Source organism: Medicago sativa, chromosome 1 (genome assembly GCF_051527215.1).
Source record: "Medicago sativa cultivar Bolivia chromosome 1, Bolivia_mono, whole genome shotgun sequence".
Taxonomy (NCBI): Eukaryota; Viridiplantae; Streptophyta; class Magnoliopsida; order Fabales; family Fabaceae; genus Medicago; species Medicago sativa.
Genome location: NC_140749.1, coordinates 52251902 through 52277314, shown reverse-complemented (window position 1 = coordinate 52277314; position 25413 = coordinate 52251902). Strand labels below are relative to the sequence as shown.

Genomic DNA, 25413 nt, shown 5'->3' with positions numbered 1-25413 from the left:
TCATCAACCTTTAAACTAGATATATCTGAGCGTCCTCAATAGCAGTAACTTTCATGTCAAACTTCTTTGGTAGAGATCTGAGAATTTTTCTAACAAGTTTTTTATCAGAAATTTTCTCTCCAAGAGACTCAAAAGAGTTTGCAAGATCTAGAACGTTCAAATGATACTCCTGAATGCTCTCATCTTCTAACATTTTCAGATTCTCAAATTTAGTGGTAAGAAGTTGGATTTTAGCACTTTTTACCTTAGTTGTGCCTTCATGTGCCGTTTTGAGAATCTCCCAAGCATCCTTAGCCACAGTGCATTGCTTGATCAGTCTGAACATATTCTTGTCTACCCCATTGAACAAGGAATTCAAAGCTTTGGATTTTCCAAGAGCCAGTTCATCTTCAGCAGCAGTCCATTCTTCTTCTGGCTTCAAAATATCAGTCCTGTTACCATCAGCGTCAAGTGTCAAAAGATGTTCCCAACATTTCAGAATTGCTTCCAGGTTCTGCTGTCAATGGATTTGAGAAAAGCGCTCATATGCGTGATTTCCAGTAATTATAATTTGAGCCATCCAATAGAGAGGGTCTGTTTACAAATCCACCTTCGTTGTCCATGATGCTAGAATAGAACACCCTGGAGCTCACCCTAAAACAGGCAGGGTGCCTGCTTTGATGCCAATTGAAATTATAGCGCACTTGTTTTAATGTGTTCTGTCAGATGTTTTAACGTTTGCAATATTCCGTTTAATGTTCCAACATCACGTGATAAACAGAAATAAAAACAAGAAAATAAATGACATGAAAGTAAAGAACACAATGAGTTTGTTGACCCAGTTCGCTAACAAAAACACCTACGTCTGGGGGCTCCAAGTTAGGAAGGAAATCTACTAGTGTAGTCCTTATTCAATAGCTCTCAGCAAACTCCTCGTTTATACAATATGACCTAGGACCTACCCCGTCTAGACTTCAACCTAGGAACTCCTAGATCTTAGATCCCATCTCACTATCCTATTGGTCAGTCACAACCCCTGTGACCTATCAGACCTAAACCAAAACAAAAGTAGAAGTTACCTTCAAGCACAAACAACTAACATCTTGTTTCACAACTTCGGTGTAGTGCATAAGAGTATCAAACTCACACAGACAGTCCTAAACAAGTATCACAGGCGATACAAGAAAGGCACACAGTAAAGATTCTAAACTTGCATCAACATGATACAAGAGCAGAATACATGTAGACTCAAAACCCTAAGAATCTAATCTTTTTAGTATGACGGCATGAATGCTCAATTAGGTCTTGAAGTCTTGTTTATATACTGAAGCAGCTTGGGCTAAATACTTCTTTGGGCTTCAGTACAAAGTAGATCGGTTCAGCTAATCTGTAAAACAGAATTCATAAACAAATCTGGAAAGTCCTAAAATGTCAGAACATTTATTGGATCGTTCCAGCCAATAACAAATATTTCCTAAAATATAAAATCTACTTTAGAAATATTCCACAGCTGATTCTGTATAGATATGCACGTTGCTTGGACAATAAGATAAGGAAATATTGTTTCCTTAAACAATAAAGGGCGCGCGTACATATAGGCATGAACCCAGGCACACTGAACCGTGCCAGGATGTTGGAACATTGTATCCAACATCTTACAGAGATGCCTAACCACATGTTGGAACTTTGGTTCCAACTTACACAACAAGGATATTTGTTTTAGTAATGATGCAACCAACACAAATACCCAACAATTAATATAAAGGTAATTACCTGCATAATGACATTAGAATATAAATAAATAATTAAATATTCCAACAGGGCGAACAGAGTCAATACATTTGATTCTAGTATAAACAAATTTAACATCAGAAAGAAAACGCTCTAGTCATTGTTGGCCCTAAGACGGAGAAGATTTCCAAGATTGCAACACAAAAGGTTAAAGGAGGAGAGCAATAATTTTATGAGCATTGATAGGAACCAAAATATTATCATGATGCAATGGAGATGCAGACTATGAAAGGCGAATGAGGACAATCCTATAGTGGCACATGGCTAGGACGAGCTGGAACTAAAGAAAGGGAAGACATGAAATGGTAGAAAAATAGATAAATTCTCTAATATTCTAAAAGAAAGTTGTCATTGATTGAATACTTCTATGCTTGAATTGTCAAAATACATGGTGATGAGCCTCATTTATACTAGTCTAGTAAGGCTCTACATTACAAAATAGAAATATCTAAAGATAGTCCTAGTTATTATCAGTTTTCTTGAAACTTTCATATTATTCTCCATCATTCTCTGCGGGTTGGAAGAGACTCGTCTTCGAGTCAAGATTTTCTTTTCCGTCCTCAAGACAACATATTTTTCCTTCTGACATACGATGAAATTAACCATTTTTAAAACATGTCTTCGATTACCATTTTGAAATCCTTCTGTTTCTGAGTCCAAAGTATTCCAAAGACAAAAACTGTACCAACATCTCCATCATTCTCTATCAGAATTTACCAAGAAATAAAAAAGAAAATAAAGTGCAATTAAATGATCTATAATAATTATAATAATGCTGAATTAGCATGTGTACAATAGATTTTCCATTACACACAAAGGTAAAAGTATTAGAAATGAAATTTGCACTGAAATTAGCAGGAGGAGAGTTTCATTTTGGCAACAAAAGTTGCACTGAAATTTCCTTCTGTCCAGCGCCAAATGCAAGCCAAGAATAAATTAGCTGCAGGACTACAACTACAGAAAGTTGGGGTAGCTTGATATTCTCGCATTTTCCTAGTCAAATAATGCAGAATAGTGTCCTCATATTTTAAGACTCTTCGACAATGATTATCTTGCTAAATATTTCTATGATGCAACTGAATATATGCTATCATTTGAAGCTACCTTTCCAATTCCAAACATAACAATCTGTGACTTTATTATTAAGACCAATGTTGAGGAAATTTCGGTTAGCAAGATATTTGGTCGGCACGAATCAATCTCAGAAACAATATTTTTAACAAATTTTCTCTGTATAGCAGAATTTGTGGCAACCTTGAGAAATTTTCTCAGTATCTCAGACAATATTTCTCAGTATAGTGTATGAAAGTCTGTTAAATATGATTAAATAAAAACACAAACCAATATGCCTCAATTATGATCATGCTGTCTACCACTGGTTTTGAATCAATCTCCGAAACAATAAATTTAAAACCCCAACATTTGGACTTAGGAACAAAACCAGAATCTATGTTTCAATTTATCGTTCCAATATGTGGTTTCTACCATGAACATATCAGAGTTAGCCGTGTTCCGTACGTTCGAATCCCAACTCGATCGCACAGTCCACTTAATTTTAAGAACTAGGAATCATGTCAACAAGAGTAGACATTATTACCTCATGCACTTATAAACATCAATTATGTCATGTCCTCACCCTGCTTCCTCTCTTTTAGTTTCTGAATCCTTCAATTATGGATTAATAGTATCAAGGCCATACTCTATCTGTATAGCTATACTCTACTTTCTAAACATAACTATCTTAAGTGCAGCAGAAACAAGAGTATATAGCACAACTGGTTTTCCCAGCATAACAGTGTTTGCTTCTCTAGCAAGTCTCACACCAAGACAAGGACTGGGGACGGTTTATGTCATCAAATCCAAGGCTACCTTACCAAACATAAAAATCTTAAATGTCCTTCACTTCAGTTTGGCTGTCTCAAACTAGTTTTCCCAGCATAATCGTATTCCAAACGACTAAGTAAATTCTATTTCAAATGGTTGATAGTATATCTCGTCATCCTTGAGGAACTCGATTCGGGAGGGACCTGACGCCGAGATTGACATATGAAATTGTTAGTTTTTGGATTTCTAAATTAAACTGTTGTATTTTTTTTTATTTTCGAAATCTATTTCAAAAAAATAAAAATTTCATCAACTGAAGTTGTTAATAGGTTGAGTCAGGACAAAGTTGCTCTCTTTAAGACATTATATTGCAATGTCTAAAATTGTGCAAGGCTCCAGGATAAAACAAGCACATCTATAATTGTGTGTTTAACTACTATATTGTAGAAAACCGTTCGAGAATTACACTTACATTATGGTGTCTAAGACCTTTATTTTAATACATTATGGTATTGTGACCACTCAAATATGTGTTACCACCATTTTAATCTTTAACTTCTCTAAAAGTATCGATATAGTACTCTCACCATTCAAATTTGGTGTTACCACCATTCTAGCCTCTAACTTCTCCAAAGCCTTAAAGAAAATATCCAAAGGATATATACATATACTATTAAGATCATTCTTTATTCCGAAGGGACATTGTTTTTCTTCAAAAAGGACTATGGTCATAAAAGTACTCTTTATTCTAAAGGGACATAAATTATCAAAGGGACTATGCTCTTAAAACCATTCTTAATTCCCAACGGACGTTATATCTAGAAAGGGTCTATGGTCTTAAGAACATTCTTAATTCCTGATCTGTCTGGTAAGGATGAATGAGTGGCAACGGTAGCGGAAAGTGCACCGGTGAGACGGTGATGGTTTCCGGTATGGTGGTGATGAATCCTTGTGATGGAACGAAAGGTGCATATGCAGACATGTTAGCACTCAAACTCTCAAGTCAGTAATGGAACTGAGAAATAGCATGTAGAAAGTGTTGTGAAAAGTGAATAATACCTTGAGGGTGAAGCAAGTTCACCTTTATATAAGTGCGCGTTGATCTTAACCGTCTCTGGGTTTTGCGGCGTGTGATTAGGGACGATTAGAGGACACGTGTAGGGTGATCCTCGCCTTGGGGGTGGGCTCCTGTGTGGCGTGGTGCACTTTGAGCCGGAGTGTTCTCTCAGACGCGAAACCTTGAGGCAAGCTAATGGGGTAGCTTATCCTTATTTATTAATTTTGTTACGTTTGCAGCAACTTAACCTAATTTTTTCCCCTCATTTGCTTTATTAGGTTTGCAATTATTTAACCTAACAAATTCCATCTAAAAAATGCATTGCACACCAATTTCATTCCTATCCTCTTGCCTTTTTTTTTTAAGAAAATATTTTCTACCATATCAATGATCTTACGGGTTAAAGATTATTTATTGGTGTCTATTATAGTCGAGAAAACCCGTGCGACGCACGGGTCAAAAGTCTAGTGAACTAGCAATGGTAGCCCCATGTATTGCTAGCTCCCACCTTTACACTAATGCACTATCATGTATTTGGTCCATGAATGATAGTAAATGAATTGAGTTTGCTTCGTTCACCATAAAAAGCTGAATACCAATAGTCATTTTTGATAGATAGACAAAATAAGAATAATCATTGAAAACTCACACAAAATTAAAACTAGAGATGGGATTTGTGAACGAACAATTTTATTATTTTGTCTAAACTGAATAAAAATTAAAAATAAAAGGAAATTCGATCGAATCATTTCAATTTCATTAGTAAATTCTTATATTTATTGTTATATCAATTTTTCTTTAATAACATTAGGTAAAGCATTATAGAAAATATCATTCAACATTTCAGGCTGAAGATATTCGTTGTCATGCTATAAAGGTTTTTGAGGATCTAAATGCTGAACATGAAAGCATCCCCCAACTAGAGATGCCAAAGTAAAAAGCAACATGAGAGGCAAAAAAGGATTTCCCCTAAACTTCTTGGTAAGGAAACTTTGTTAAAAATAGCTTGAAATTATTCACATAAATGGCTCATGCAGCAGTAGAAGAAAGAAATAACTAATCCAATCTACTTATTGTATTACATAACAGAAATTAGTAGGTTACACTTGGTCATCAATTTCTTCATATTCCCATTCTAAGGGTAACGTTATCAAATCTTCTAGGAATGGAGGAGGAGATCTTGGAAATGGAGGAGATAATGGAGAAGGATGGTGGCGGAAGCGCATCCGAATAGGAATATAGGACATTGGTGATTCTTCTTCTTCTTTTTCTTTTTCTCCTTCTTCTTCTTCAGATTCTATGTTGTAGTCTAGAGGGGAACCAGGATCCTGAAACTAAAACAAGAAGAAAAAACAGCAAAAGTATTGATCAAAAATTTGTGTTTCTTCAGATTTTTTACTTAAAAGGCGCATGAAAATTTAACCAATACATTGATTATGCACTAAATATATATAATCAACGGTTTCCTAATGCAATCTCTAATTTCAAAAACATGTTTGTAAATGAAACAAACTGAAAGTAAAAAGGCATCATATAACACAATACCTTAATCTCCTCCGGACAAAGTAAGTGATCTGCACAAATAAAATGTGATTAGGAGAGTTATCAACATAAAGTAGTAATAATAATTAGACAAATTAGAAAACAATATGCACACAGTCCCATTCAATTCACTTGTAATATTAGAGCTACAGGCATCATCGAATGACGCGTCACAGCATATATTTAAACTACAAATACAGAGCCAAGAGATATAGGTCTTTACCCCATGATTCTGGAGATAAATAACTCATTGATATCATAATCTCAGTGGTATCTTCCTCTGTATTGATATCTTCGTTGGGTAAATTCTTCTTCTGAGATGAGGCTGCCGTAGGTTGAACTAGTTTTATATTTGTTGTGTAGTGCCTTTCGACGACCTCCAATCCTTGAACCGTCTTTCTTCCGATGCGTCTTTGGCTTGACTTTGGATACAGCAGCGTCTATCAAAACAGGCAAAGGAAAAGGAGATTAGCACGGGGCAAAAACATGTGGTGAAATAGTTGCACACCAGAATTTGAACAAACTTGTATTTTGTGTGATTCACAATTGACAACACATGTTTTACAAATCTAAATTTCAAACTGAACTGCATAGATAGATAATGTTACAGTCAATTTGTTGTGAAACAATTCATTCATTGTTTGACAAATCTGTGAAATGATTAATGATAAAGATAACAATGATAATATTCTAAATAATCATTAATAATTAGCAAGTAACATAACAAAAACCCTTACTTCTGCTGTTTTTCTGATCCTGGCGTCCAGATTTAGCCATGATCTAATCTTGGAATGAATGAGTCTTGTTGAAGATTTCTAGGGTTTGGAAAAAAAACCTGAGATTTCTAGGGTTTTAAAAAAACCTAAGACGATTTCTAGGGTTTGTGTATTCAACAAAGGATGATGCGATACTTTTATCTGTGAGTCAGAAAGGAAGATGCTGACGTAGAACTAAAGCTGGAAAATTTTAGACGATTGATTCAGAATGCAACGATTGGAGAGAAAGTGTTTTGAGTTTCTAGAGAGAGAGAGAGAGAGAGAGAGAGAGAGAGAGAGAGAGAGAGAGAGAGAGAGAGAGATTTTAAGAGATTGAAGAAAACGTAGATTAGGTTTAATGTAACTAGTGAGTGGGTTTATATATTTGCGATTTTACTCAACGGTATACAAAGGTATTTGCTTGGAAACAACGGCATATGACACTCTCTTCTGCATTTAAATATCCAACAAAAAATCTTCCTTTGAAAAAAAAAATATCCTTGCGATTTTACTCAACGGTATATAAAGGTATTTGCTTGGAAAAACGGCATATGACACTCTCTCTTCTACATTTAAATATCCAACAAAAAATCTTCCTTTAAAAAAAAATATCCAACAAAAAATCTCTTTGTAAATACGGATTGAAAATTTACTATCCGAGACCGACCCAATATCGGTCGCGGGTTAAATGAACAGGCTCTTGTTATTTTTAATTTTTTTAAACATTATTAGTCCCACAAATTTTGTTTAGGGTTAATATATGTTTACCCACGTCTAATGTTAGCGAGTTCTAGTTTATCCCCTTTGTAAAAAAAATAAAAAATAGGTTTCAACTTTTATTTTTGAAAGGCAAAAAGAATATTATAAAAGTTAAATCAAGTCAATAATACAAGTGACTAGGATTCGCAGATGTGACCTCTGGGCATATGATTGTACATTTAAGCTGACGTAGTCTGCTGAGTCATCTATGATTGTGTACAAATGATGATGTGGCACGCTGACTTGCCATTTTTTTCCATTTAATTTTTTGCCAAATGCTTTTTTTAATTAATAATAATTTTTAAAAAAATCAAAATTAAAAACAACATTCATTTTGTTACTCTTTTATCTTAGTCTTCCAAAAAACAAACCCAGGAAACCGATTTTCGATCATCATCATCATCAACCCATTCATAATTTTTTTCCTGGAAAATCAACCACTTTTCAGCCAATTGAAATTCTCTCATCATCATCGTCATCGATCATTCACAGAGAAATTATACAATCATATTGTTCACTTTGCAAAATTGCAACGTCTCCAACCTTTGCTTTAATCTTTCCCCACACTATTGTCAATAAACACTCAGTCAAGAAAATTCACAAACAATTTCCATGAATGCACAAAATCAATACTAAAATATTGTTACAATTGTTTCTGTGGGATTATTATACCACAATATGGTTACAAAGTCATAACCCAAACACAACAAAAACAAAACCAAATCGTTCAAGAACAACAACTCAAATATCAAGAACACAAACCTAAAAATTGATAAAGAAAAACACCTATGCACAACAACACAACTGATCCAAAAAAAATCTTTTTTTTTTCATATTGAATAAATTTTTGGTTTTGGATTTTAATTTATGGGTTTGAAAAAAATACATAGATTTTGGAATTTAATGAATAAAAGATATGAGTGAATAGAAGGAGGAAGAGAAGAGAAGTATGAAGAGAAGAGAAAGGAATATAGAGAGTGGGTTGCTGGGAGAAGATAAGAGAGAAGGGAGAAGATAAGAGAGAAGGGAGAAGAGAAGGTTGGGAGAAAAGAGAGAGATGAGAGAAAGTTTATGGAAAAAAAAAGAGAGAGGAGAGAGGTTTCAAGAAGAAAATTTATTTATTTTTTAATTGTAAATAAAAAATGACATGTAATTATGATCTGATAAAAAAATAAAAAACAAAATTAATTATACAGTCAGCGTGTCACATGATCAAAAAGTTAGTGACTCAAGGTGCCACATATGTCTAAGTGTACAGTCATATGTTTGAGGGTCTAACACAAAGAATCCTCGTGTTATAAGGTTGGAATCTAATTTATTTATTTTTTTATAGGGGGTAATTTAAAATTCGCTAATACTACAGGGGTTAACATATATTAACCCTTTTTTTTATAAGCATTGTTTTTTATTTATCCAAAAAATTGTAATAAAAAATACAAAAGTGAAAAGAAAATAAATAATGAATGCTTTGAAGTGGCTCAATCTCATTCAAATTTATCAAATTTTATCTTAAAACTATTATGTTTTCAAGTTTCAAAATCTCTACACTTCAACATGCCTTTTAGCCTAAGCGATTTCCTGTCCTCGTGAGCTTAGCTCAGTTGGTTGGGACAATGCATAAAATATGCAAGGTTCGGGGTTCAAACCCGGGCCACTACCAAAAAAAAGCTTAAGCGATTTCCTATCGGATAAGATGAATGTTCATTCACCACTAACTTTCATCTTTCTTATTCATTAGGTAACCCACATAATCCCCATCGACTTGTGTTTTTTCGCCTAGATCAAGATGGAAACAACATTAATCCTTAAGCTTGTCTTATAGATACTTCCTCCGTTTCAAAATATAAACAAAATTCATTTTTTAGGTTCATTCATTTAATGATGTATGTGGTCCATATCATGAACCACATACATCATTAAATGAATGAACCTAAAAAGTGAATTTTGCTTATATTTTGAAACGAAGAAAGTAACTATTATCCAAAGTATTTGGAGAAAAATCAAACAGAAACCTCAAAAAATACCCCAAACCCTAATAACCCACAAAAAACCACCGATCCTTCAAAAACTACCAGTAATAACACCAATATCCCTTATAAATGCCTCATAGACAACACCAAAACAACCAATTCTACCACAAAATTAGTAAAACCATTCTAGAATCAAGCGAAACATTTGCACAAGCCCGAACCAACTTTAGTGTCATAATCAAGTGAAAATAAGAGAGTGAGTATTAGAGAGAGTGTTCAAAAGAGAGTGTTGCTAGCATATTACTCATCAGATATTATTCATGAAGTAAGTAAATTGTACATTTTGATCAACTGTACTTAAATTTTATGTGAGATTTATACATTATTTACGCTTAAGATGCTCGTTTCTAACTCATATTTAGAATAAAAATTTAATTGAAGAAATAAAAAAAAGTGACATCATAAATAAAACTTGATTAGTTTAAAAATTAACTTATCATATATTACTACGGCATTAAATATTTTTTATTGTGACAAATCACAATATGATACATGATGCTCTTCTTAGAAAATAAAAATTAAACGTTATTTTGTTCAAAAAAAATATTTAACGTTATTTTTTGTGTTGACAAATAAAACCAGTTTTAGGAACCAAATTATAATTTTGATTTCGGTTTTGGTTTGGTTTTAACTTTGCACACCCCTACTTACAGTCAATCATATAGTTTCTTACTGAAAGTAAATTTTTTTTTTTTTACGATTTTCTAAACATTCTATTAATTACCTCCATTCCCCTTTCCATTTTCATCGACAAAAAGGGATATATGTACCAATGTCAAAAGGAAATAAAAAAAAATACAACATTCCCTTCAAAAACTCACACACACACAAGTGGAGGTACTGGGGTTCGAACCCCTGTCATGACATCCGGCCTAACAATTTCGGCATTTTACCAGTTGAGCTAGGACTTCTGGATAAAAAAAAATATTATATATAGTAAGAAGAAAACTTTGGAGCTTGATTTAATTAGATTATATTATCATTATTACATTCCATAAAAATAAAAAATCCATAAAAATAAAAATAAAAGACTAACATCAGTCTCTCTCTTATTACTTGTCTACCAGATAAGCATATAAATAAGCATATAAACAGTACCAAGTGAAGTCACAAACACTTCACTTTGTCTTCTTTCTTTTGCGCTTAATTTTAGGGTTTAGGGTTTCTTTCGCACTTGTTATTTTTTGGAACTAAATACAGTACAATATGAACAATGTCCAAATCGAACATCCCAAACAAAATAAAGAAAATTTGCTTCGACTGAGAAATTTCTCACACAGCCAAACACTAAAGTCTAAACAATCACTCTAGCCCTTCAAAATACAGGTTTTTTAAAATCAATCTTTTTCATGTTGTATTTATTTATTCAATATGATTTTGGTGTTTTCTAATTTGTGTTATGATGTGTGCGCTCTTTATGTCCTCACCGTCAGTGAATATCTAGTACGTAGTGTGATTTTTTTTAATAAACTATCAATTTATCCCTAAGTTATCACACACTCTTTAATTTTGTCCCTAAATTATATAATTATAGTAAGTAATATGTTTGTATATTTTAATAATATTGATGATACATGGTACAATATGTTTGTATATTTTAAGTACTGCTTAGTATATTTGCGTAGTTTATAGTGACTGTTATGAAACATGGAATCCATGGAAGGAAAGAGAGAAATATAGAAAAGTTCTTTGTATTGATGGAAAATGAATCTTACACAATGAGAAAGTTGTCCCACTTATGGGGAGGTTACAACTATATATACTAATAGGACTAACTAAACAATATATCTCTAATAGTCCCCCTCAAGTTGGAAGGTGTTTAAAACACATCCAACTTGAAATGAGAAAATACAAGGAAAGATGCCGGAAATACATCGGCTAAGAAAAATATCAAACAAGTGCTCATCCAACAAGAAGCAACCACAACTCAAGGTTGAACCAATTGAAGGAAGGAGCATCAAAGCAACGCTTAACCACCATCCGGTAGAAGCCAATATCAACAAAGCCAATTAAGGCACAACGCTTAACCATCAAGAGTGTTCAATCACTCAAGATAGAAGCACAAGACAAGAAAGAAGTGCAAGGAAGAGCCATAGTCTACAATGGAAGGAGGTCATATGTAAGACCAAGGTTCCAAAGATAAAAGTGATGCCCTCCTATGCCGAGCCGAGACAAGAAAAACCAAATGCAAGGAAGAGCCATAGTCAACAATGGAAGGAGGTCAAATGTTGAACAAACTTCACACCAAAAGGACCATGAAGCAACAAAACCAAGCTTCTAAAGATAAAAGTGATGCCCTCCTATGCCAAGCCGAGACAAGAAAAACCAATGGCAAACCAATAGAGATGCATAGCCATGTGATGTGTCTTCAAACCATAGAAAACAAATCCATGTTGATTATAGTACAAGGAAGGAGAGTGAGTTTTCTTTTTTGAAGGAAGACGAGGAAGGAGTGTATGACTTTCATTTTTACATATAGGTTTGTCTCAGTTTGATTATAGTACATTTCATGTTTCATGTGTACCAAACAATTCTTTTAAAAAGAATGTAATGAAATGTATAGAAAAATTTGAAAATTTATGAATTGTTAAAATATAATTCTGATATTTGGTTGAAACAAAAGCATTTAGAAAAATTATGAATTCTATTGAGTTTTCCTTTTTTTTTTTTTTTTTTTTTTACATCAAAACCTGTATTTAGTGGATGTTGTTTAGTTAGTTCCTATTTATCTCTCTTTTTTTTTTTTTGTACAAGTTCCTATTTATCTTTAACTATTGGTTTCAATTTATTAGGGAATTGAACAATATATTGAGGAATCAAGGTCCAACGGCAAACAAAAAATATCTCAAAATAATTACTTATTTTTCAGGTGCATGGCTTCTAGGATGAACCATCCCTTTAATCCTATGTAAATTTTTCTCTGTCCTTTTTTATTCTTCTTGATTTTTTCTCGATTCTTTGTACCAAAAATGTCATTCACGCAACAATAATTTACATAAGAACAAAAAACAAAGTGAGAAGACTATGATTCATTATAATTTAACTTGGTGAAGCAAGCATTTTGGATTTCTCTAATCATTTATTTGATTGGTTGTTTTATTTTTACATTTGCGACTTATTATGTGAGTCAATTTGTTGTTCTTATAAAGCCAATAATTCATAGATAAAGATATGGATTAAAAAATTCAGAATAATATTACATACGTTAGCACAGTAAAAAGAGCGGACAGACGGGCACGGGAGTAAGTCAAGGAGAGGACTTATTCCGACGAAGCGACGACTGAAGCTCTACTAAAGACAATTTGTTTCGTCGTCGAGTTCTTGTGTAATATCCCGTTTTTCAAGTTATGAGATAATACCTGATAACGATACTTAGCGCGCGTTTAAGAGTAAGGGGAACTTTAGAATTTAAGTTTGAGGAGTATTTAAGGACTTTTAGTCCCAAAATATTCATTAGTTCTAAAGCTCTAAAATATTCATTATTTCTAAAACGATCTATAATATTATCCATCTTCTTGAAACTTCCATATCATTCTCTATCATTCTCCGCGGGTTGGAAGAGACTCGTCTTCAAGTCAAGATTTTCTAACTCGTCCTCAAGACAACATTTGTTACCTTCTGACATTCGATGAAATTAGCCATTTTAAAAAACATATCTGCAATTACTATTTTGAAATTCTTCTGTTGATGAGTTCGAAGTATTCCAAATACTAAATCTATACCAACATCTTCATCATTCTCTATCAGAATATATCAAGAAATAAAAAAGAAAATAAAGTTCAAGAAACTTCCTTCTCTCCAGCACTAAAGAAAATGCTTCAGGAACTACAACTTCAATTCTCAGCCAAGTCATGAAATTGATGAGTCATTATTTAGTCTATTTTTATATATTATTTAGTTTCGTTTTATTTAGATTTTATTTTATTTTATTTTAATATTGTTTCCTTTTTGAGCTATTTTACTTCAGTTGCATATTTTTATATTTCAGGAATGAATATTGGATGGAAGGAGTCTTGGAGCAAAAGAAAGGAGTCTGGAGCTGATTCGGAGAGAAAATACGAAAGATTCGGGAACAAAAATATATTCCCCCAAGTCAGAAGCTTGGCACGGCCCGTGCCAACATGTGGCACGGCCGTGCCACCACCCAGAAGCTCTTTTTGCTGCTTTTGCTTAGGGCCCAAGCTACTCTATTTTAGTTTTACCAAATAGCCCTTGTAGTTGCTTAGATTTTAAGTCGATTGTAAACTATAAATAGAGTAGCCTCCCATCACAAATATTCATCTTTATTTTCTTGGAATTCAATAGTGACAATTGTTTTCTTAATAAAGTTCATCTTTTTATTTCTTTACTTTCTTGTTATTTATTTTATGCTTTCTCTCTTCTTCGCCATGTCTACGATGAGCATGAGCGAGTAGACTTCTTTGTCTTGGGATTGTTGGATAAGTCTAATGACGTAATCCGGATCAAACCAAGCCTTAAACCTTAATTATATGTAACCCTAATTTCTAATCTAAATTCACCGTTTTAACATGAATTAACCATTATCAAACTGTGGAAGCGAACGCGGAGGGTTTGATAATTGTTAATTCATCATCTCAAATATCAATTCATAAAGCGAACGCGGAGCCCTTTGATATTCGAACAAGTGAATTTAGACAAGGATTGCGAAACATGAGAATAATCTAGCAAACCTTGAGACATATAAAGTTTCGATCTTCAAGGGTTCCAAAGGCAATCACCTATGAGAATAGGTGTGGTTGTTGGAGGAATACACTCACTGACTTCGAGAGAAGCTTTGATACGCTAAAGAGAAACTTGTCTTTAGAAATTAGGACTTACGTAGAATTATAAGTTTAAGGGTTTGTTTGCGAAGGATTCGTCATTACGGTGAACTAATGATCCCAAGGCTCTCTTTTTATTATTGTTATTTACTTTCAACAGCTGAAACCTCCTACTTTATAATCTTTCTTCTCCTCTAATCATTCTATAAAGTTAGTTAAATTGAACAACTCCCTAGCGGAACGATACTCTCTTTTACTACTACTTCGATAGACCGTGCACTTGCGGTTTGGCCTATCAGAAATCCGACTGGTTATAGAAAGTTGGATGATCAAAGGCAAGAGATTGAGTGAGAGCGTATCGTTGATATATATATATATATTACTGATTACATCATCGATCCGTGCCATCAATCCTTCAATAATCAATAATAAGAATAAAATACAATCAACGACATCTAAACATGCCATTTCAGCGATCCAAATGGCTTAAATATTCATTTACCACTAATTAACTAGTGTTTCCTTCTTGTTAAAAAAAAATTATTAGGGTTTGTTTTTTTCGCTTTCGACGGCTCCGCAACACTTATCACTTCTAGGATAACACCTGGACTTTGGGCGGAGCCTAACTAAACTATAGCTAGGTAACCCACCTCCTCTCCCAATGAGTCGCCCGCCAAGACACCTCTTATTGCTAGATTCACCCTGTCAGTATTCTATTCAAGAGCATCGTTCAAGAGAATGCTAACACCTTAGACGGTGCTCGCCCTTTTCAAAGAAAATGGAACACTTCCTCAACCCATACCGTCACCTCACCCTCAAACAAAAACCTCCTCTCGAGCAACTTTATCATTTGGTCTTTCCCACAAAGAATTCTTTAGCAAGACATAAGAGCAACCTAAAAGGAAAACATCTTCACCATATTAATACTATCAACATCGCTAAATGATTAGCATAAAACCTCTAATTGCCACAGCCTCCAACTTCGTACTATGACCTTGCTTGAAAACCCACTCAATATGAGAATGACAAACTAGATCCAACAAAACAATAAACATGAAATTCAAATTCTTCATACCACAATACTTGGATTTGGTAAGATTGTATACAAGCCAAGTTTCAAAGTCTTGGCTCCAAAAAGAGTCAGGAATAAGGTCTACGGCCACCATATGCTAATTTATAACCACACTCTGCAATCTCTGAAACAATGTAACAAGCATTCCCTTGACACGGAACATAACTTACAGGATTGATGAAGAATCATTTTGCACCGAAATCGCTACTCATTTGTAAGTTTGATCACGAGTTATTGATAGTTTTGTTTTATTGACGAGAATAAAAAAAATTCACCCTTTAAGTTGTTCGTAATTTTTATTCTTAAGAATAATTTTCATAAACTTGTTTCATCCATGAGAATGGTTATTTCCTAATGTCATTTTCCAGGAATGTTTGTGGTAACCATGCAACAAACACACCCTAAACTAATTAGCAAGGATAAAGGAAGGTGTCATTTATTACGGACTACGTTTGTAGTTCTTAGGAACTAAAATTAGTCATATTCTTTGGTAAAAAGCTTTTCAAACTAAAGTTTAAAATCAAAGATATATTTGGCCTCTATAAAATTCAGGATTTTTCAAGTTTAGACTCAGCATAATTTTTTTTTCAATTTTAGTTCCTATTTTAGTTTTACAATGACTAAAACCACTCACTGTTATTAATTTTAGAAAAATAGGGGCTGAAATTAAATAAAATTTATAGATGAACTAAGTTTAAAATATCGTTTAAAACAGAGAAATAAGATGAAGAAAAAAATATAAAAAATATTAATATAAATTCTTGAATACACTTTTGGTCCCCTATTTAAAAAAGCAAGGGTTAATAGGCAAAATTTGGTTTACCCCTTGTAAAAAAAATATTTGGAGATTATAATTTAAAGATTCTTTGGTTTTGAACCCTTAGTGCATATGACTGTGCATTTTCACTGACGCGGCAGGAGGGTAAACCAAATTTCCACCTATATGGCAGGGGGTTAAAAGCCTATTAACCCATAAATTTTTGCACAGTCATATGCACTGAGGGTCCAAAACCAAATAATCTTTAAATTACAAGGTGATCTCCAAAAAAAAAAAAAAAATTACAAAGGGTAAATCAAATTTCGCTTATATGCCAAAGGGTGAAAAAGCCTATTAACCCACAAAAAAAATGAAGATTTGGTCCCCCTATTATGCCGTAATGGATAGGAATCAATATTTGCCCAAGATTCATTTAGAAAAACCCTATTTTATGCACTCTCTCAGGAATAATCTCATCTCATTGTTGTCTTCCTTAGTTGATAAGCTTTCACCTCCTCCTTAAGAAACTTTGAACCTTTGGAGCTTGTATCATTAATGTTTCCAGTTTTGTCCATTTCATCAGTTTGATTCAAACTATCATCTTCTTTATTAGCTACATGTTACTCTTCATTTCATAATTTATTACTTCTACTAGATCCACCTCTATTTGAAGCAAGATTATGATTTAGCACCTCAATTGGAGTCTCCACTACCTTATCTTTATTAGGCCTCTTCTCAATATATTTATCTATATTTATCTGTTATGTTCTTTTGTTCTAGGTTCTTAGTCCTTAGAGGTTGCACAACTTTTCTAGGGTCTTTATCAATTTTCCTTTTAGTAATCTGCTCCTTTGCTTGATTATCTGTCATCTTTCTTCACATTTTTTGCAAATTTATAGATAGTGACCTATCTTTTTGCAATGAGTACAAAAATAAAATAAAATAAAATAAAGCAAATCATTTTCTCTCTACCAAGACCTTATATCTCAATGTTTGTGTGACATCCATATCCACCAAGGCTATACCAATTGTTCAAATGTTCTATCAAACATAGGTTTTGTTGATGCATCATCACTACAAATAGGAGTTCCTGAGATACTAGCTGTAGTCGGTGTTCTAAAACTCTAGTGTTAACTCATAAACTCGGACAAGTTTAAGTTTTTAATTGTGAATTTAGTTTTAATTGTCTCAGGCTATTCAGAATGAACAAGCCATACTGATTGTGTCAGGCTATTGTTGAACATTCAGATTATTGTTTCCATAATTCTAAAGATTGGATTGTTCACTTGATAATCATTCAAAATCAAGATTGTTCACTTAATAATTCAAGTCTACTCAAATCCTGAAAGAGATTCAAGTCTACTCAAATCAAAAAACGGAAAATTCTCCAGGCGACGGAACATCTCTCCTGAAATGGGAGGAATTTTTCACCTCTTTCGAGTTAGTCACTTTCCCGTTAAAAATAATGTTTTTCCTCTACCCTATGCTTCTTATTCCCTTTCACAATGAAATTAAAAGACAAAATTGTCAACCTCCTCATCCCTAACTTGGCGCATTCCAACCAAGCCGTTTGAAAATGGCACTCCAACTGACTTTTGCAACTCGACAAGAGAAATGTAGGTGACTGAGTTTCGAATTGATGAAACCATAGCACACAACATTGTTGATAGATGTTTCTTAATACTCCTTCCATAATTCCATCCTTGTTGGGGGCCTTCCATGAAGCAATCGCCATCCAAACAATCAAACATACACACTTTTGACGGAATTGACATTTTCCACAACCTATTTATCGCATTCAGTAGCGACTGTCCCAATCAGAAACAGTCCGCAGACTGCATGACTCTGTAGTATGTAACATGTTTATGCCTAACGGAGTGAAATGTCACTCAACAAGTGGTATGTATTAAAACTATCGTAGGGTAGACAACAGTTCTCAAACAGTAACCTAATTAGCAGTTACAAATTGAATGAGTAACCATTAACAAAAGATTTAACGCTAATGACAAATATTTATATGCTGTACTAGAGAGAGAACAAATCTCAATCAGTCCTAACATTAGCAACAAGTGGCTTAGCAACCTTTTCTAAATCGGTCGCAATTTATATAATCACCGATTTAAAAGACTGGTCTAGTGGCTGATTCGAAAAGTTAAACTTGTATACTGTTAGGATCTAGAGGAGTCTCAGAAATTTAAACACTGAGGAGACCGTAACAGCCACATTGGGGCAAATACGATGCAAACCTCTGTATTCAACTCCATGTATGTTCCATAATCCAAACCTTACCTACCACACAATGATTCAGATCTATTTCGACGCAATCTTAAACATTCTATTGAATAATTATTTTAGCAGATATCAATATTTTTTTAGCAAGATATGCAAATCTCCAGTTAATCTAATCAGGTTGAGAATTTTGAATTGTAAAACATTAGATGACACAACAAAGTAATAATTCACCTGAATGTTGAGGCGAGAGTGATCAAAACCTGGTTGGTGTGAAACATGAACACAGTCAAATAATATCTCTATCAGGACAGCTTTCACAAACCCAAATATAACACACACAAGTTACAACACTGGCGAAAAATGAGCTAGGTTGAACAATTTCTTGTTTACACTATACATATTAAATACATAAAAGACCAACAATAGCATTACTTAATTTAGCCGCACAAAATTCACTTCAATCAAGAGATATTGTTATCACTATCAACATAATATTAACCACCAAACACATAATAAAATGTTTCAAAATTAATATAACGATGCCACAAAAGGGTTTTGAGAGTTCAAAAAAGTTAAAACTGTCATAGAAACTCAACTAGTTCATGCATTAGCTTTAGATGTGCTTTGGGAGCACATTACAATCGTAAACAAAACACGCTAATAATAATCAAACACTACGGAATAGTCATTACTAGATGCCTCACTCTCCCATGTCTTGATTGCCTCGCATTCGAAACCTTCCTCCTTGCATTAGGTCTGCGAGGGATTTGCAGAGTGGAGCTTGAATCCTCATGACTAACATCGACATCATTCCCACCACCATATATAGGAATAACCTTCTTATCCTTAACTTCTCCCTTGCAAACAGGACATTCTTTATTGCCGGATGATCCCGAATGCAACCATCTATATAAGCACGGCCAACAGAACAAATGACCGCAACGAGTCACAACAGGATCCTTAGCCAAACCTAAACAAATATTACAATCATAGAAACCTCCTTCACTACTACAACCCTTATCAACATTCTCCTTTTTCGTCTCGCTCTTATCCAATGCAACACCAACATTGCGAGTGATAGGATTTACGTTTGGGGATCAACAAAATTCAAAGTTATGCCAATGAAAAAAAACAGAATAAACAAAGAAAAAGAATGAATAAAAAAACGGCTTATTACTTATCTGCTCACAGAGGTAACAGTACCCCTTAAATAGCTGGTTTTTTAGGTCAAGCTGCCTCTTACAATATTGGGCCTAGCCCTTACAGTCAAAACAATTGGCCCAAACTACTTAAGAATAAAGTCTCTGGTCCATCTAGGTTTGCTAGCATTTCTCTTGGGAATTAACCGTCTAACATTGCTATCCGGTGCACTTGAAACCTTGACCTCAAGGTTTGGAATGTGTGCTGAGTTGGGGGTGGCTCCACTGGAATTGTGATGGGACTGTGGTTGGTCTGAAAGTGGACCGTTGGGTTTTGAAGTGTATGTTCCCGAGGCCAGCTGTGAAGATTCGGCAGTATCATCTGATGGTGAGGAAAGTCCTGGGAATAAGCCATCTTGTGGTGGAAGTGTAGCCAACGGTTGTGACAAGTCAGAGGTCATCTTGGAAACTGGTGAGTTTACAGTGAGATTAGGAGTTAAAGTGTCTGGTTGTGTTTGGTGAGTAGTCTCTCTCATAACTTCCTCTATTTTCTTCTTGACTTGTTGACAAGTTCTGCGCTCCTCATCTTTCTCTTCAGACGGTTCCATAGTAATATTGGGCTCCATTTCTTGAGGAATTGGAGAGAAGTGAGCCTCTGGGTTATCACCATGATAAGCCCTTAACTGAGAGACATGTATGACCGGATGTATCCTTGAAGATGGTGGAAGCTCCAGCTCATAAGCGACGGCACCGATACGACGGAGGACCTTGAACGGACCAAAATATCGTTTTGCTAGCTTGGGCGAGATCCTACGTTGCACGGTCTGTTGGCGGTAAGGCTGGAGTCTGAGAAGAACTAGATCTCCAGGTGAGAAGATACAATCCTTACGTTTTCTATCTGCTTGTACTTTCATTTTGGCCTTACTCTTTTTCAAGTTTTCCTTAAGTCTGTTGAGAAGCTGCTGCCTCTGTTCCAGGGACTTGTCCAGATCTGTCAATGAGGTGTCTCCTTTAACATAGTTGAGGATGGTGGGCGGTGCACGGCCATACAAAGCTTGGAAAGGTGACATTTGGATGGCAGAGTGAAATGAAGAGTTGTACCAGTATTCAGCAAAGTGAAGATATTTGTACCATTTGTGAGGATGGTCACTTGTGAAACAACGGAGATAAGTCTCTAAGCTTCTATTAACGACTTCTGTTTGGCCGTCGGTCTCCGGATGGTAGGCTGAGCTGAACTTCAACGTCGTGCCTTGGACACGAAATAACTCCTTCCAGAAGTTGCTGAGGAAGATTGGATCACGATCAGAAATGATAGAGCTAGGAACACCGTGCAGCTTGCAAATCTCCGTGGAAAAACGAATGGCTAAATCCCTTGCTGTAAACCGGGTAGGTAATGCAATAAAATGAACAAACTTTGTTAATCTATCACAAATGACCCAAACGGCTGTATGGCCGAAAGAATTTGGTAGATGGGTAATGAAATCCATTGTTAAATCCTCCCAAACTCTTTGTGGTATGTCCAAGGGTTGTAACAGTCCTGATTTTTTTGTAGGCATGTACTTGTTGTGTTGGCAATTTGGACATTGTTGCACCCATTCCTTCACTGACTTGTGAATGCCCGGCCACAAGAACGTAGCTGCAAGTCTGAATAAGGTTGGTTTGACGCCGGAATGTCCCGCCATGGGTGACGAATGAAATTCTGTTAAGAGAGAGTCTCTCCAGCCTGGTAAGTCCGGAACATATATTCGTCCTTTAAAAAACAACAGTCCGTCTTTAAATGTATAGTGTGGGTTTGGGTTGTCTTTGTGGAACAGATCTGAAAGTAAGGTTTTGCCCTGTGGATGCTGCAGATAATATTGGCGTAATTCTTGAAGGAGATCAGGAACAGTCGTTGTGAGAGCTAGCAGAAGGGAACCTTCTTCCTCGGAGTGTTTTCTGCTAAGGGCGTCGGCGACAAGGTTAGTTTTGCCTGGTTTGTAGAAGATGTCGAAACTGAACCCTTGCAATTTTGCGGCCCATTTTTGTTGTTCCGGTGTTTGAATAGTTTGTGTAAACAGCTCTTTGAGACTTTTCTGATCTGTGAATATGTGAAAATGTCTCCCAATCAGGTATTGACGCCACTTCTTGACGGCTTCTGTTATGGCAAAGAGTTCGCGGACATAGACTGATGATTTTTGCATGCGGTTGCACATTTTCCTGCTGAAAAAAGCTAGAGGATGCCCTTCCTGTGAGAGAACAGCCCCTATGGCTACTGCAGACGCGTCAGTATCAATGGTGAAAGGCTTCGCAAAATCCGGCAGAACCAATACCGGCGTTGTTGTCATAGCTGTTTTTAACTTTGCAAAAGATTCCTCTGCTTGTATATTCCATGTGAACTTTGTACCTTTTAACAAATCTGTGAGTGGCGCCGCTATGGTAGCATAGTTTCTCACAAAACGCCGGTAAAATCCGGTGAGACCTAGGAATCCGCGGAGAGCTGTAATAGAGTGAGGTACAGGCCAGTTTAAAATTGCTGCAATCTTTTCTGGATCTGGTTTTACGCCGTTTGCTGAAATCACGTGTCCGAAATATTCCACTTGCTGCACTGCAAAAACACACTTGGACTGTTTTGCAAAAAATTGATTTTCATGTAACAATTTTAAAACCAGCTGTAGGTGAGAAACATGGTCAGAAAGAGATTTACTAAAAATGAGAATATCATCAAAAAAAACTAAAACGAATTTGCGTAAAAAAGGACGAAATAAATCATTCATAGCTGATTGGAAAGTGGATGGAGCATTAGATAAACCAAAAGGCATCACTAGGAACTCATAGTGACCATCAAAAGTGCGAAAAGCCGTTTTGTGAGTATCATTAGGCATAACCCGAATTTGATGATATCCGGAACGTAAGTCTATCTTGGTGAAAACAGTTGCTGCACCCAATTCATCCAGCAACTCATCAATCGTGGGTATGGGAAAACGGTCACGAACCGTAACCGCATTTAAGGCTCGGTAGTCCACACAAAAACGCCATGACCCATCTTTTTTTCGAACTAATAGCACCGGCGAGGAGTAAGGGCTGTGACTAGGTGTGATAATTCCCTCCTTGAGCATGTCATGAATGATAGCGGTCATGGCTTCTTTTTGAGAGTGAGGATAACGATACGGTTTGACATTGATTGGGGCTGTGTTTGGTTGGAGAGGGATGTGGTGGTCGTGAGGGCGAGTTGGAGGAAGGCCATGCGGGGTTTGGAATACGGCTGTATATTGTTGAAGCAGTTGTTGTACGGCTGGGGGTATGGTCTCTGGTTGTTGTGGAGATGTGGAAGTTGTCGTTTCTAGCTGGGATGTGGGAGTATATGTCAGCAGGTGCATGGAGGCTATAGCGTTGGTGTGGAGTAGGTGTGTAATGTGATGTAAAGTAGATGGTGATGGTTGGTTGTTCCCTTCACCTTGGAGAGTGACCCTCGTGTTTTGCTGTATGAAGGAAATGGCTGGTATGGAGAAGTCGGCATCAATTTTACCAAGTGTCTGTAGCCATTCCATGCCCAATACAATATCAGCACCTTCTATGGGAAATAGATAAAAAGGAATATGGAAGAGTGTGTTTTGGAGAGTGATAGGGATGTTTGAACAAAACCCAGCACAATGAATATGTGCTCCATTACCCACCATGACTGAAAATTTGGGATTGGTAGTGCATGGTATGCGAAGGTGATGGGCAATTCGAGGTTGCAATATGTTGTGGGAGCTACCGGTGTCAATGAGGACGGACACGGTGAGGCCATAAAGGCTGCCTTTGAATTTAAGTGTTTTGGGAGAGGTGCGGCCAGTAAGTGCTTGGGGTGATAGATGAAAATATGTGGGTGCAGTTTCGTCATTGGTTGTGTTGTCTTCCACCAAGTCTTCGGACTCCTCATCCGGCTCAAGGATGAGTAAGAGGTAGCGTCCCGTGGCACAACGGTGACCCATAATATATTTCTCATCACAATTATAACAAAGGCCTTGAGCTCGCCTTTCTTGCATTTGTGCCGCCGTTAGACGACGTATGGGAAATTTGGTAGCTGGTGCGGCAGTTTGTGAGGTGGAAGTATTTGGATTGGGCTTAAGGGCAGTTGGCATTGTTGTGTTCGTTTTGGGCCCTGCAGAAGTGATTGTAGGCACTGGTGTGGTGTAAGGCCGTGAGGTTTTGGACTTTGAGTCTTTAATCTTTGCTTCAATTAATTTAGCAAGACCAATAGCTTGGGTAATGGTGTATGGTTTTTGCACAGCTAGCTCATGACGAATTTCGGGGATGAGTCCCGACACAAAACAGTTTAATAGTGCCTCTGGCGGTAAGCCTATTACGCGATTACCCAACTTTTCGAATTGGGTTTGGTAATCCGTAACAGAGCCATATTGACGGAGCTTGAAGAGCTGAGCTTGGTGATTTTCATAAGTTGAGGGTCCAAATCTAAGTTCCAAGGCTTTGGAAAATGAGGTCCAATCGAAAAGTTGGTTATTTTGGTACATCCACTTATACCAGCTGAGGGCATCTCCCTTCATGTAAAAAGAGGCTAAGGATAAACGATTTTCACTTGGTATGTTGTAGAAGGAGAAAAATTGTTCAGCTTGGAATATCCATTCAAGGGGTTCGGTGCCATCGAAGGGGTGCAGCTCAATTTTGGGTGTGCGGAAAGTCTGCTGGAATTGTGTTTGGGGTGTGGTGTTCATAAATGGGCTTTGTTGAGTATGGTTGTAGGATGGGTTTGGTTGTTGGAAGGTACCAAAAGGTATATTGTTGTGAATGGGTGGTGGTGTGTACAGTAGTGGGTGTTGCAACGGAAGAGTGTGGGTGATTGGTTGGGGTTGTGGGGTGTACGGTGGAGGTGTAGGGAGTGTGACGGAAATGGGAGTGGTGGGTGAAGTGACTATAGACTGGTTATGTGTGTTGAAGGGAAAAATGGAGTGTTGGATCTGGTGAGTAGTATGTGTGGGTGATGATAACACAGGAAATGGTAGGGAAAAATTTGAAGTGTTATGTGTGAGTGAAGTTGAGGGATTCAAAACTGGGGAAAGGATTGGTTGTGAAAAATGGGTAGAATGGGTGATACCTGCGGAACTAGGCGGCGGATCAGCAGGCGGCGGCCGGCTCTGAAGCACTGCAGAGAGCATAGTCGTCAGCGCCTCATGGCGTTCGTCCATGATTCGCTGGAAGTTTGCGTCGCGTGTATCCAGTAGATGTTGCTGGTTATCAAGCTTGGTGTTCAAAATGTTCAGTTGTTCATTGAAGTGTGAGTGTGTGGAGTTGATGGAGGCTTCAAGGTGTTGTTGGGTGGCTTGGATGGCGTCTTCCAAGTCCTTGGGGGATGGATTTGTGGGTTTGGGAGGCATTTGAGAACAGCAATGAAAGCACCAATGATAGGATTTACGTTTGGGGATCAACAAAATTCAAAGTTATGCCAATGAAAAAAAACAGAATAAACAAAGAAAAAGAATGAATAAAAAAACGGCTTATTTCTTATCTGCTCACAGAGGTAACAGTACCCCTTAAATAGCTGGTTTTTTAGGTCAAGCTGCCTCTTACAATATTGGGCCTAGCCCTTACAGTCAAAACAATTGGCCCAAACTACTTAAGAATAAAGTCTCTGGTCCATCTAGGTTTGCTAGCATTTCTCTTGGGAATTAACCGTCTAACAGCGAGTTTCACTGGCTTGTGGTACTTCAGCATGGAT

At 36.2% G+C, this 25413-nt stretch overlaps 3 protein-coding genes across 3 annotated transcripts; all 3 read right to left on the bottom strand.

Annotated features, from left to right (window-relative positions):
- Nucleotides 1-10: 10 nt before the first annotated feature.
- LOC146955248 (uncharacterized) lies at nucleotides 11-602 on the bottom strand. Its single transcript, XM_085748094.1, has 2 exons — nucleotides 582-602; nucleotides 11-496 (listed from the first exon to the last, which is right to left on the bottom strand). Exons 1-2 carry the CDS (start codon nucleotides 600-602, stop codon nucleotides 11-13), a joined length of 507 nt encoding a protein of 168 aa, XP_085604220.1.
- Nucleotides 603-5642: 5040 nt separating this feature from the next.
- Nucleotides 5643-15684, bottom strand: LOC146955247 (uncharacterized). The gene is made up of 6 exons (XM_085748089.1): nucleotides 15477-15684; nucleotides 15346-15413; nucleotides 15169-15231; nucleotides 6417-6633; nucleotides 6197-6225; nucleotides 5643-5985 (listed from the first exon to the last, which is right to left on the bottom strand). The coding sequence occupies exons 1-6, from the start codon at nucleotides 15682-15684 to the stop codon at nucleotides 5752-5754; spliced, it is 819 nt and encodes a 272-aa protein (XP_085604215.1). The 3' UTR covers nucleotides 5643-5751.
- Nucleotides 15685-19253: 3569 nt separating this feature from the next.
- On the bottom strand, nucleotides 19254-25072 carry LOC146955246 (uncharacterized). The gene is made up of 2 exons (XM_085748085.1): nucleotides 19934-25072; nucleotides 19254-19625 (listed from the first exon to the last, which is right to left on the bottom strand). The coding sequence occupies exons 1-2, from the start codon at nucleotides 25070-25072 to the stop codon at nucleotides 19254-19256; spliced, it is 5511 nt and encodes a 1836-aa protein (XP_085604211.1).
- Between the last annotated feature and the right edge of the window lie 341 nt (nucleotides 25073-25413).

Coding starts and splice junctions, on each gene's coding strand:
- LOC146955248 (XM_085748094.1), bottom strand. CDS start 602: ATGGACAACGAAGGTGGATTT. Junction 497..581: donor TGGACAACGAAGGTGGATTT/GTAAACAGACCC, acceptor ATCCATTGACAG/CAGAACCTGGAAGCAATTCT.
- LOC146955247 (XM_085748089.1), bottom strand. CDS start 15,684: ATGGTGGCCGTAGACCTTATTCCTGACTCTTTTTGGAGCCAAGACTTT. Junction 15,232..15,345: donor ATAAAGTTGCTCGAGAGGAG/GTTTTTGTTTGA, acceptor GCTCTTGAATAG/AATACTGACAGGGTGAATCT. Junction 5,986..6,196: donor TTTGTCCGGAGGAGATTAAG/GTATTGTGTTAT, acceptor TTCTTGTTTTAG/TTTCAGGATCCTGGTTCCCC.
- LOC146955246 (XM_085748085.1), bottom strand. CDS start 25,072: ATGCCTCCCAAACCCACAAATCCATCCCCCAAGGACTTGGAAGACGCC. Junction 19,626..19,933: donor CAAGTGCACCGGATAGCAAT/GTTAGACGGTTA, acceptor GCATTGGATAAG/AGCGAGACGAAAAAGGAGAA.